The following is an 11,374-nucleotide window of genomic DNA, read 5'->3' as shown; positions in this document are numbered from 1 at the left end:
AGAGAAATGTTGGATGGGATTTGAACATTCATTTTTAAATTAGCTGAATAAACCATAACTAGCATTCTCACATACCTGCATTTCAGATTTGAGTAGCTACACTACACTATGCAGGACTCAGCAACTTGCAAAGAAAACATGCACCATGTCAGATGTAAGAGCAAACATCTGTTGTGACTCTCCTCAGAAGTAAAAATCTAGCTCAGAAAGTACACAGGAAAGGATTAGTGACCTACACAAGTCTCTACATGTTTTATGTACACTTCTCCAAAATGAAATATCAAAGCAGCAGCTGAAAGGCTGACATTTGATGTTCCTATAGTGTGTCAGACTGTTTGCTAGCTTGGGGCTAGTCTGTGCACCCATCTGTATTTCACTCACACTTCACATTAAAGTTCCACTTATACATGAGTTTAAAGGGATTAAATGATGGTTCCTATGAGATATAAACATACTGAATAAATAGCAGTATGTACATAATTACAAGCATACCCGCAGAATGTGTTAGTGATGGTTATAACCAATCTCAGTGACAAGTCTCTTATTATGTGCTTATAAGTACTTTGGTTTTTCACCTCCTTTGGAGAAGGCTTCTGCAAATTGTGACTCATAATAGCTGATAAATTCAATCTCCCTGTTTCTCATGGGTCATGCAATGGGCCTGACTGAGGGTCATATTTAATGCCAGAGCCTATCATTGGCCTTATTTAGAGGACAACATACAGCATCAGTTCTATATGGTGCATAATAGCTCTTCAATGAAATGGCCCAAAGCAAATGCCAGATTCTAATATTTTGATCTGCCTGGAAATAAGGAAGTCTGCTTGCTTTTAGACTTGGTTTAAAGTGCTGTTTTCAAGTGGCTGTGAAATGAACTGTGATAAGGGCCTGCTTTGAGCTGGCAGTTCTCTCTGAGATGAATTGTAACAGTCCAGGCAGTGCTGAACAGATACATAATTTCCTCAAAATTAAAAGAGAAGCTTTTTAGCCCAGGAAATAAAGAAATGCACAATTTTTTAAAGAAAGCTGCTCATTTCAGACAATATCCACTGAATCTCAATTGGATGGATATCATTAAGCAGGTATTCATTACTGATGATATTCCTCTGTGGTTTTGCTTGTTTTCTGATTGGAAGTGAAGAAACATTTCTGTACCTGACTTTTTCCACTTGGGATTCTTGGTGACATGACTTCTTGTTGAAGCTGGGAGGCAGTCACTTTGGTTTTTTTTTTGAAAATGAGTGACCATAAGAACTGAATCCCACTAGAGAAAGAGAAAGGATAGTAATTGATTACTTCAGGGGAAGTTGTCTTAGAGTGAGAAGCGTAGAATGAATACTGGGACAGTTGTATAACCATGAATGCTCCTCCCATAGAGCTTTTAATTGGCTGATGCCTGCACAGAGTGTGGAAATGTCCATGTATCTGAAACATTTCCTCCTTAGGAAACAGTCCTAGGAAACAACCTGTGGTTCAGTCCTTTATGCACAGGGCTTGCTTAGTGTGAGATACAGATGAAAGATACAGTTTCAAGACTGCTTTTTCTGTACCTTGCTCAGCTAGGGATATGGATTCTAGGCTGCTCAGGTTCATCTTCCAATTTGGTGGTGGCTCCTTCTGCCAAGCTTAAGTCAGACTTGTGCCACTTTAGCTGAAGGAATCTTTCCATCAAGTCAGCTCCCACGTTGAAGACCAGAGCCAGCCAAGCCAAGCCAAAAACAATCCATATCGCAGTTAGGCTCCTGTAAATGGGGATATAGTGCTTGTTGGGGTTCGTGCCTGAAAAATCCAGGAAAATTTGTGTATTTATCTTGGCAGCTTTGGTCTGCTAAACATACATACTCATACACCCTTGCCAGCCCTTGAAAACGTGTATGTGTTAATGAGCTTGTGTGATCTATCCGCAGATAGATTTTTAAATTTTTTTTCCTGACAGCTCTCAGGTTAAGTTTAGCACAGTTGGCATCAAATCCCTGAAGCTAAGGCTGTATAATAAAAATAGCCATACCTAGGCTCATAGTCAATGGTTCCTAACCAACAACAAAGGAAAAAAATCTTGGAAATTAAATGCTGAATCCATATTAACTATATTTTACTCAAGAGGTGCATAGCAGATCTCAGATGATTTAGAAAGCTACAATTTAGTGATATAGTGATTGCTTTCTGGAGGGTGATATACCTCAGTACCTGGGATTCACAATCACTTGGATAATATGGGAAATGGAGCCATTTAAATTAAGTGGTTATGAGAATCTTTATGCCTGGTTTGATATTTCCACAACATGGACAATCAGTGCAGCTGATACAGCCACAGGACAGCATTCCAGCTATTCATTTAGTCTCTGTCATTCAGATCATCATGAAACTCCATAGTGCCAGATTCAACATGGGATTTTTTTTTAATCTCCTTTTAGGACACAGATATGACCTCTAGGAGAGGAGAACCATTACTTGTGTAGTAAAAGACCCTACTGGTTTTAACCAATAAACACATTAAAAATAATCTGTTAAGATTATGCATTTGGTCAAATAAGTGTGTGGAAAAACAGCCCCTCACATGTCCCTAGCATGATGTTCTCAATTCAGAGGTCTAAAGACTACATAATGTCACTGGGTTTATTTTCATTCAGAGGCATCCTGTGGTTGTCAGTAATGTTCTCCCCATTTTAAGTACTGATTATTTAATATTTTATACTATTTGTTTTTGGGAATGGTAGGCACTTGCTGAAACAAATCACTGCGAGGAGAGGGTAGTTCAAAGGCTTAACACTGAAAAAGGAATTTTATTTATATTCTACTTGTCTCTCTGGATAACATTTGTACCAGCCTGGACACTGCTGAATGGGTGTTCAGTGGCATGTGTGAAATGAGTTGGGTGACTCAGCTTGGCTGTTGAGAAAAATGCTCATGTCCTATAATATATTAGCTCATTATTACCAGTCTGGCCAAGCTCACTCTTGTACCAGATCTGTAGTGGAATAGATACCTATGCTCCCTGTATTTAGTTTTATATTAGAGTAATGAATTTCAACAATGCTCCGTCCAGCTCATGTTTTTTTTTACCTACTACATAGTCCCCAAATCCAATGGTGCTCAGGGTGATGAAGGTGAAGTAAAAGCCTTCTCCATAGCTCCAGCCTTCTACGTAACTGAAGACTAATGGTGGGAACACCAGGAAAAGCAAGGTCCCAGTGGTCAGGAAGATGGCCACTGCCAGTGTTTGAACCACCTAAAAGATAAGAGGAGGATGGCAGCTGAACAGCATGGAGCAGTTGTCTTGTCAAAATTGCTGGGTCTGTTTTACTTTTCAATCACAAACCCACTCCACTTGGGAGCAATGGCAAAAAAAGGAATGATAAGACATATACCACAGGCTGAGCTCACTGCACATAGATATTACAGCTAATCATGAAACAAACAAACAAACAAAAAAATCTTAAAATTCAGAAAGAAAGGAGGATTTTTTGAAAGTTTTTTGCAATGAGTCACATTTTCATTCCTATGACAGCCATAGGAATGAAATACTCATTTTAAAATTTCAATCCAAGTGGAGATACTCTTGCAGTCAACTAGCTCCTATCTTTGAGGAAAATCACCAAGTACTGCATAACTCATGAAACAAAGATTGGCAAGAACAAATTAGGGTTCTTTTCACCGTGACTGCTTCCAAAGATTTATAAAGTGGCTTGCAAGAGCTCAGCCAAAAACATGTTTGGATGAAACCTAAGTGAAGTCAGTTTGCCTGCTTTCATTTTTAACTCAGAAGTGCTCAGAGCAGAACTGGTTTGTGTTAGCACAGGCAGATCTGTGCCTCTCAGGACAAACATCTGTCTTCGGGGAGACAACTTATCGTGTACATGGCTGCAGTAGATAGCTACAAAGAATGGTCAGTGGATGGGTCCTGGAGGGATTTTAGGAGTCTAGGATTGATGGTCAGGAACTCATGGTTTTCTAGGGAACACATTCTGGTGAGCTTTTGACTAATGATGTGTGGGCTGATGCAAACTCATTGCCATTATTTAAAAATGCCCTCAAAGGCAATCAAACCAAAGCATGATTTTCTATTAATGAACATATTGTGACTGCATGAAAAGGCAAACCACTGTTTATAAAGTGGAAGGCCCAGATATCATGTTTTAATTTCTCTCTCTGAATTGTCTCACATAAAAAATAATGCTCTGAGCTTGAGAAACTTGGCATGAGATGACTGGGTGACTTTAACAAGTCACTTCTGTGTTATGTGTCGTGTCTCTAGCTTTGTATTAATACTTGCCTCATTTGCAGAGCAGTTTGAGAATTAATCACTGATTGACATGATTATGGCTGATATATAGTTCACTTGTTCTCATTTAGCTCATTCCAGTATTGTAATAGCATTTAATTACATAATAAACCTTGCATAAAAATGTATAACAAAATGCACAATTTTACTTTTTAACCTGTCTTTTAAGAACTTTCTTGCATAAACCTATAATGTAGGGAACAATAAGTCAGGAACAATGAAGAACTGATTGCAAATAATTTCCCAGAGCATGAGCAAACTGTGTTTATAAGGAGATTAACCAAATTCCTTGAATAATCTTTTCAGACCAAACAAGCAGATACAGCTCCAAACCTTTGTCTGATCATAGGAGTTCTGTCAGAAATGAGGTGTCAACTCAGGAGTGAAAAGGGAGAAAAAAAGATCATATCCCTGGTGTGCTATTAGAAATCTCAGGAAAGATGCAGCTACACTAGCATGAAAAACCTTCTGGTGGTAGAGCTGTACGTATTTGGGGTACAGATATATGTTATGCAGCAAAGGAATTTCTTGCTTGTATAATCCAAGTCTGCATTTGACAGTACCTTTATAGCTTTCCCACTGTAGATAAAGAATCTAGTGACTCAAGAGATTTTACAAATATAAAAAAACAAACTTGTGCCACAACTCTGAAATGTTTCAACATAACTCATGTATTTAATCTCCCCTTTCCCTAAATTCATTGAACCTTTTCTTAGAAGCATGCACTAACTTTGTAATAAATAACTTTGTAATTCATGTATTTTCCATTATCAGCACTTTTTTATTAAAAAACATCTGGACTAGTTCAATGACTCGCTGTTACACTGTAAGTAAAGAGAAGCACTATTTGCTTTTTAAGAAAAGAAAAGGAAGGAAGTGCTAAGTTGCTGGCACAAACAGGAAAGCTAATTCCAGCCAGATTAGCAGGCCAATAAAAAAATGTTTTCTTTGCACAGTGTAGAGCTAGACTCTGGATAGATGCTGGCATTAGCTGGAGAATAAGAGCTTGATTTGGCAATGTGTGTACACGCACGTATTCTGCCAAGGTCACCAGGTCCGTGGTTTTGCTGAGTAAGGTTTTAAAAAGGCAAATCGAGGGCCCCTCAAGGATAAGCCTATAGCTTTAAAGCTATCGTAGGTAAATGGAGTGTATCAAGTTTCTGATACAGAGGGCCATGTAACTGCTGTGGTTAACACAAGGAAACCTAATCTAGCAGCAGTAGCAGCTATTTTAAAATAGTGGAAACAAATGGAAAATTGACACTGTACCTGGGCACGCCCTGGCTTTTGCACCCATCTTTCAAGGGTAAGCAGATGAGCATTGAGACCTTTCCCCAGCTGATTAAGGAAGGCCAGGTTGAGAGGCACTCCAAATAAGGCGTAAAACACACAGAAGATCTGCCCTGCCACCGTGCTGGGGGACAGGTTACCATAACCTGGGAAAAAAAAAGAAAACAACTACATGAAAAGGCTCTGCAGTCAAGCTGCAGGCATCGTGGAGTGTTCATAATCTTGGAAGCTCAACTACATTAAGCTTCAGGAACCTGTGAATCTATGATTTTCTGCAATTAAATCTAACTATGAATTGCCATTGCTTATGATGAAGCCTTGTGCATTCACTACTACTAGCTGAAAATTAAACATGAAAAATATTACTCTTCCAGGTGCTACTGCAACTTTCCATAGGTCTCTGATTTTGTGGTGAATGCAACACAGTGTTTCAAAGCAACCTAAAGATGTACTGTCCACGTACAAAATGATATTGCATGTACCAAGCAGGCACTCACCTTTTCTTTGAGTATAAAATATTGGATACATAAAAATAACAGGCATAATTGGAAACCAATAGGAAACCGTAACCCACCGTAGTTGACTGTCTACCAATTACACATTTCTGGGGGCTTTATAGGACAGTTGGAGAAAACCCCTGTTTTTAAGGAAAGAGAGTACCTCACCTATAGTGGTGACAACAGTTCCTGCAAAAAAGAAGGAGTTGCTGAAGTCCCAGTTACTGGGATTTGTAGAGTTTCCTTCTGGGTTGACCCCTTTTTCCCATGCTTCCATGAGGACCTGAAGTGGAAAAATTCAAAGGAGCAAAGATAAGGAAGAATATCAGAAATAGAGATGAGTAAATACTGTTTTCCATCTTGCGCAAGCAGGGTGATAAGCAGTGTAGACAACAGGGTAGAGCTGGACTAAAAATAACTTCTGCTGACATGGCAAAACTTGGAAATAGAGCTGGCCAGGAACCTGGAACTCTTGCTAGGGGAGAAATGGTCACTGAAGTACGATGGGTTACCTAGCTAGATGAAATCTGAGGGAAAGGGACTGGAGGATTCCCCAAAGTGATTAAATGGCGGGAAAAAATTGAAGTTGTGCCATGAAAAATAAAGGTAATTCCTCTTCTCTCCTTCTGTAATCTGGTCATCTCATTCCAGTTTTTAATTTAGGCATGTGTAAATGTATAATTGTGTCTGCGGGCAGGAGCGTGCGGAACATGCTCATTTCTGTTTCCTCCATGTAAGTACTAGTAAGGATGAATTACTATTTTTGGCTATGACTTCCTTATAATTTTCAATTACTATTAGGCTTCTCCTAGTCTGAAAGATTAACTAATAAAATACTCTCTGCTATTCCAGATAGCTCTTACCATATGACCAAAATTACTCTGTGCCAAAAAATTACTGCTCCTGCATCAAATATCCGATCAGCAGCCTCAATGAAGACTATGTTCTTTTGCTGTCCCCAAGGATTGATCTGTAGGAGACTGGTTTCTCTCTGCTCAGTGGCTGGGGTTTTAAGAATCCCCCTGTTTGTCACATAGCAGGTCACAGGCTTTGTAATTTTGCAAAATGCCTGAAGGAATTACTTGTTCATCTCTTCTAAAGAATTTGTACGATGCAAGACATGGGCAGGATTCAATAGCAACCCCAGCTTTAGCGGGTTCTACAAGGATGAGACCAAAAATATACTCTTTCTTGATTCAAATATTAACCTCTCCCAGAATGACTGCATTTCTAATCAATATACCCACTACAAGGTATCTGATTTTGGACAGGTTCTGCAATATTAGTTGATCTGTACTGGTGGACTGAGTATCCTAAGTTTAGCAGCTAATACTATTCCTTCAGTAAAAACTTCTACAGCATTTGTCAGATTTATTACAGGGCTGCTGGACTTCATCACATGTGACCTCATGACTGAAGTGTCAGCAGAGCTTCTTTTCAATGTGACAAAGAACTTTACATTATCCATTAAAAGCCTTAGAATGAGAAGAATTCAAGATGTCAAATTTTCTGTAGTCACTTCTTTTGCTGCTTAGAAGGAACACACAGAAACTACTGAGGTGTGAGTATTTTGAAATAATCACAGGTTTAACTTATCCCTGTAAGGAACACTTGACAGTTCTAGGCATTTCAATGCTCCAGAGTTCAGAGGAGTTACATTCACATAATGAGAGCCAACATGGAAGAGTAAGGCAACTTGGAATGTCAAACCTTTCAGATACAGTCTGACAAGGCCAGTTTTCTTGGTCCAATTGTTGCTTTTGAGTACAACCCCATGAAAGAGCCCCATGAATTTTCGAAATGGTATCCTGGTGCCCAACGAACAGGTTCCTGTGGGACAATTACGGCTCCTGGATCCTTTAATCTCCAGCTCAGGTGAAGCTTATGGCAGCTGCTGAATGGTTGGTGAACACGAGCTGTTGTCTTTGGGAGAGAAGTAGCCAGTATGTCAAAGCAATGTGCTGTAATTTACAGTAAGAATATGAAACCTACACTAAGTTACAGTAGGATGTGGAGACAATAAAAACTGCCTGCTGTTTCTGCCCCTGTCCCCCTGCCAATGCACATTGCAGCCACTTGTGCTCACAGACAAGGATTTGGTCCTTTTGGTGTATATTTATATACACCTTTGAGGCTGAAAAAGTACAGACATAAAACAGGGATTCCTTACTCAATGCATCTGCTTTTCAGTTGTGCTGTCAGACGGGCATAATTTCCTGACCAAAGTATGTTTACCAGAGATGCATTAGATCACAGAGTTTGGATTTCCCAAAGCTCCAGGCTGCTCATTTTAGGAGCTGCAGCTTAGGGCCATCTCTCAGCTAGGCAGTTTTAGCCAGAACCAATGCAGTTTATTGACCTGAAATTGCAAGAACTTGTTTCATGCACAGGGGAGTCAAAAAAGTTAATGAATTATCAGTGGCAACTCATTAGTCATAATAGATAGGGAAAAAAAAATCTGTGAATATGGGTTGAATCTCACATTTCAGGATTTAAGTTTAAAGAATGGGCATACAGTCTGACTACTGTGACTTTTCAGACTGGAACTTGCGACATGATGAACAGACCTCCTTAACCATACAGTTAGAACATGCAGAGACACAACTGCTTCCCTGCATTAGTTTTTGAGATTTAATATGGGAAGACTAGTATTCCCTAATATTAATAAGAGTTAGACACATTTCTTAACAGGTCTTATAAGCAACAGATGAGTCAGAGAGATCCTGCACTTACGTGTACCTTGAGTACTACCAAGTCTCAGCACTTTGAAGCTTGGTGCATTGTAGATGATTTGGTGCCCTCAGCCGGTTATATCTGGAACAGCTTACAAGTGAAACTAATTCAGCAGCGACACAGCAGCAAAATTTGATTCTCTGAGTGGCACAGCAGTGCTAAGAAAGCTCCACTAAAGTCAGAGAGAGAAAAATCTGGACATGTATGACCTTCTCTAAGGTTTTGAGGGCAGTGCAGATTTAACTAAACCTTTCAATCCCATAAAGAATCACAGGTTTAGAATGAGAATTAGGGTTTTCTCCTCTACAATCACTATCAGAGAAATAAGTGAAGGACAGGTAATACCATCAAGTCCTGAAGCTGAAAAAAAAAGACGTGTTTTTAGGCATGTAAATTCTTGAAAGCTCTGGTCATTTTCTGGCCAATGTCCAATGTTCCACAAGTAATATATCACAGCAATCAGAACACTGGCACTGTAGACAGAGGTTCAGGCACCTTTTCTACCCTTTCTGATCTGAACTACACTGTTCACTTAAATCCATATACAAATCTGGGCTTTTTGTTGATCAAAATCATATACTTTCCTGGAAGTCTTCTGATGTGGGCAGTACAAATTGTTTAGAGTTTTTATCAGTTTTAATGACATGGTAGAAAGAGTTCAAACTGTTTAGGCACCCAGCTCTGCAACTCGGTAAGTTTTGAGCACAAAGAAACTGGTAGATCATGGATTTCTATCCAGTTCTTGAAATATTAGTATGAGAATATATCTATAATACCAGGAAAGGTCTAGTAATTTATCTCCAGCCACTTTTGAAGAAAAGATTAAAACGTAATTGAAGATGTCATTAATTGACAAGAGCCATATTGAACAAGAGCCATTTATCTCTTCTTAGGAGCAACAGATAACACAGTTTGTGATCATTGACTTTTTCTTTTCTTTATCCCTGAAAGTGCAGGACCATCTTCAAAGGTAGTAGACAATTTCTAGTACAAAAGGGCAGAATTTGCACAGATTTGGACTGGAGAACCTTGGAAGGGCAACCTACTTCTTTAGGTTTGATTCTTGTTTTTTTTTTCCCTATGGATAATTCCCAGTAATAATTAATGACACAGATGAGAACTATGAAGTTGAAATTATTGCAATGTAGCACAAGTGCATCACCAGATTTATGTATTTTTGGGGTTCGTGACTGGGGAAAGAAAGAAGTTCCACAGATCAAGATAAACAAGGGTGGGAATGGCTTGAGTTAATTATAAAGTCAGATATTTAATATCATGGACAGCTGATCAGTTTATATTATGCTTGGCCCCAATAGTATAATTTCTTCTAATGAAAATAATGCTTAAGACAAAATAATGGGAACCTGTTCCTCTTACCTGTACAAAATGCTCCAGGGCTTGTCTGTCTAAGCATGTGTAGTTCTGTAGGAACTTGAGCTTTTCCAGCTGGAACTGGTCCCGAAAATGTGTCTCTGCCTGCTTCTCCAGCAGCTGGAATACCATAGCGCCCAGGAGGAGGTAAAAGAGATACCCCAGAACCAGCAGTGGAGTCCAGCTGATCTGCCGGCTGTGCATGGTTAGGAGGGGCATGCTGCTATGTGCCCTTGCCAGTCCCTGCTCAGTACTTCTTAGGTTACTGTCCCAAGGTGTGACCTACCCAAAACACCCAGGAATCACATACTCATGTCCCCAGCTACTGCCCTTGAGAATTTCTCAATAGAACATCAGGGTATCAGGGCTTACAAAATGAGACTAACAGAGAGATTTTACCCTTCCACATCTGTTCTCTATGCAAAATAAAGGGTGAACATTTATGGCATAATAAGAGTGTGAATCATAGAGTTTCTTTTCTATTAGCTTTTTATCCAAAGATCTCAATCAAATGAATAAAGCCCTCTGAGGTTGATATTGGTTTCCAGGCTGGGAAGCTGAATCAAAACTGTGGTTATATGACTTACCCCAGGTCATATGAATATAGAGTCACAGGCAGACTCTTAAAGTCTTGACAGGTAAAGCCTTACTCTAAATACTAGACTTCTGTGCAAGAAAATACTCTAAACTCTCTAAATACACCAGACTTTCCAGAAGAAAGAAGAGTATGGAGCTGAATAAATGGAAAAATCAATAGCTGCTGTCTGTATGGTACCAACATTGCTGGCACCAGTAAAACCAGCATGGTGAAGCTTATAAACATCCTGAATTCCACTTGGTCACACAACAGAACCTCTTTCTTTTCTAATCCTAGTAAGATCAATCTCCTTACTGCCTGGCCCACTGTTCCTGAACTCTGTCAGATGACTCTACCCTTTAGTCCATAGAGTTAGAGAATAAACCACTCATGCCTACTGCTTTCAGTCTCTGTATTGCCCTTTTAATCCAAATACATAAGGGGGAAGGAGGGCTTAAAGTTAATCATTAGCTAAAAATGTATCAGAGTTTCACTCATGGGAGCCTTAATAACAATCATGCACTGGAAATGAGCTGGGCTTGCATTTTTTCTGTAGGAAGAGTTTTATGGCATCTGTGTCACACTGCTTCTGAAAGAAAACAAACACACACACACACACACACA

General features: G+C 39.4%; 1 protein-coding gene across 1 annotated transcript; it reads right to left on the bottom strand.

Annotated features, from left to right (window-relative positions):
* Positions 1-1,555: 1,555 nt before the first annotated feature.
* On the bottom strand, positions 1,556-11,374 carry LOC146439348 (potassium channel, subfamily K, member 16-like). The gene is made up of 5 exons (XM_085055077.1): positions 10,180-11,374; positions 6,238-6,352; positions 5,552-5,718; positions 3,064-3,229; positions 1,556-1,779 (listed from the first exon to the last, which is right to left on the bottom strand). The coding sequence occupies exons 1-5, from the start codon at positions 10,390-10,392 to the stop codon at positions 1,556-1,558; spliced, it is 885 nt and encodes a 294-aa protein (XP_084911203.1). The 5' UTR covers positions 10,393-11,374.

This window comes from Lichenostomus cassidix, chromosome 3 (genome assembly GCF_008360975.1).
Source record: "Lichenostomus cassidix isolate B80296 chromosome 3, HeHo_3.0, whole genome shotgun sequence".
Classification (NCBI taxonomy): domain Eukaryota; kingdom Metazoa; phylum Chordata; class Aves; order Passeriformes; family Meliphagidae; genus Lichenostomus; species Lichenostomus cassidix.
Note: the sequence above shows the minus strand (reverse complement) of the source record. Positions and strands in the feature narration are given on the sequence as shown.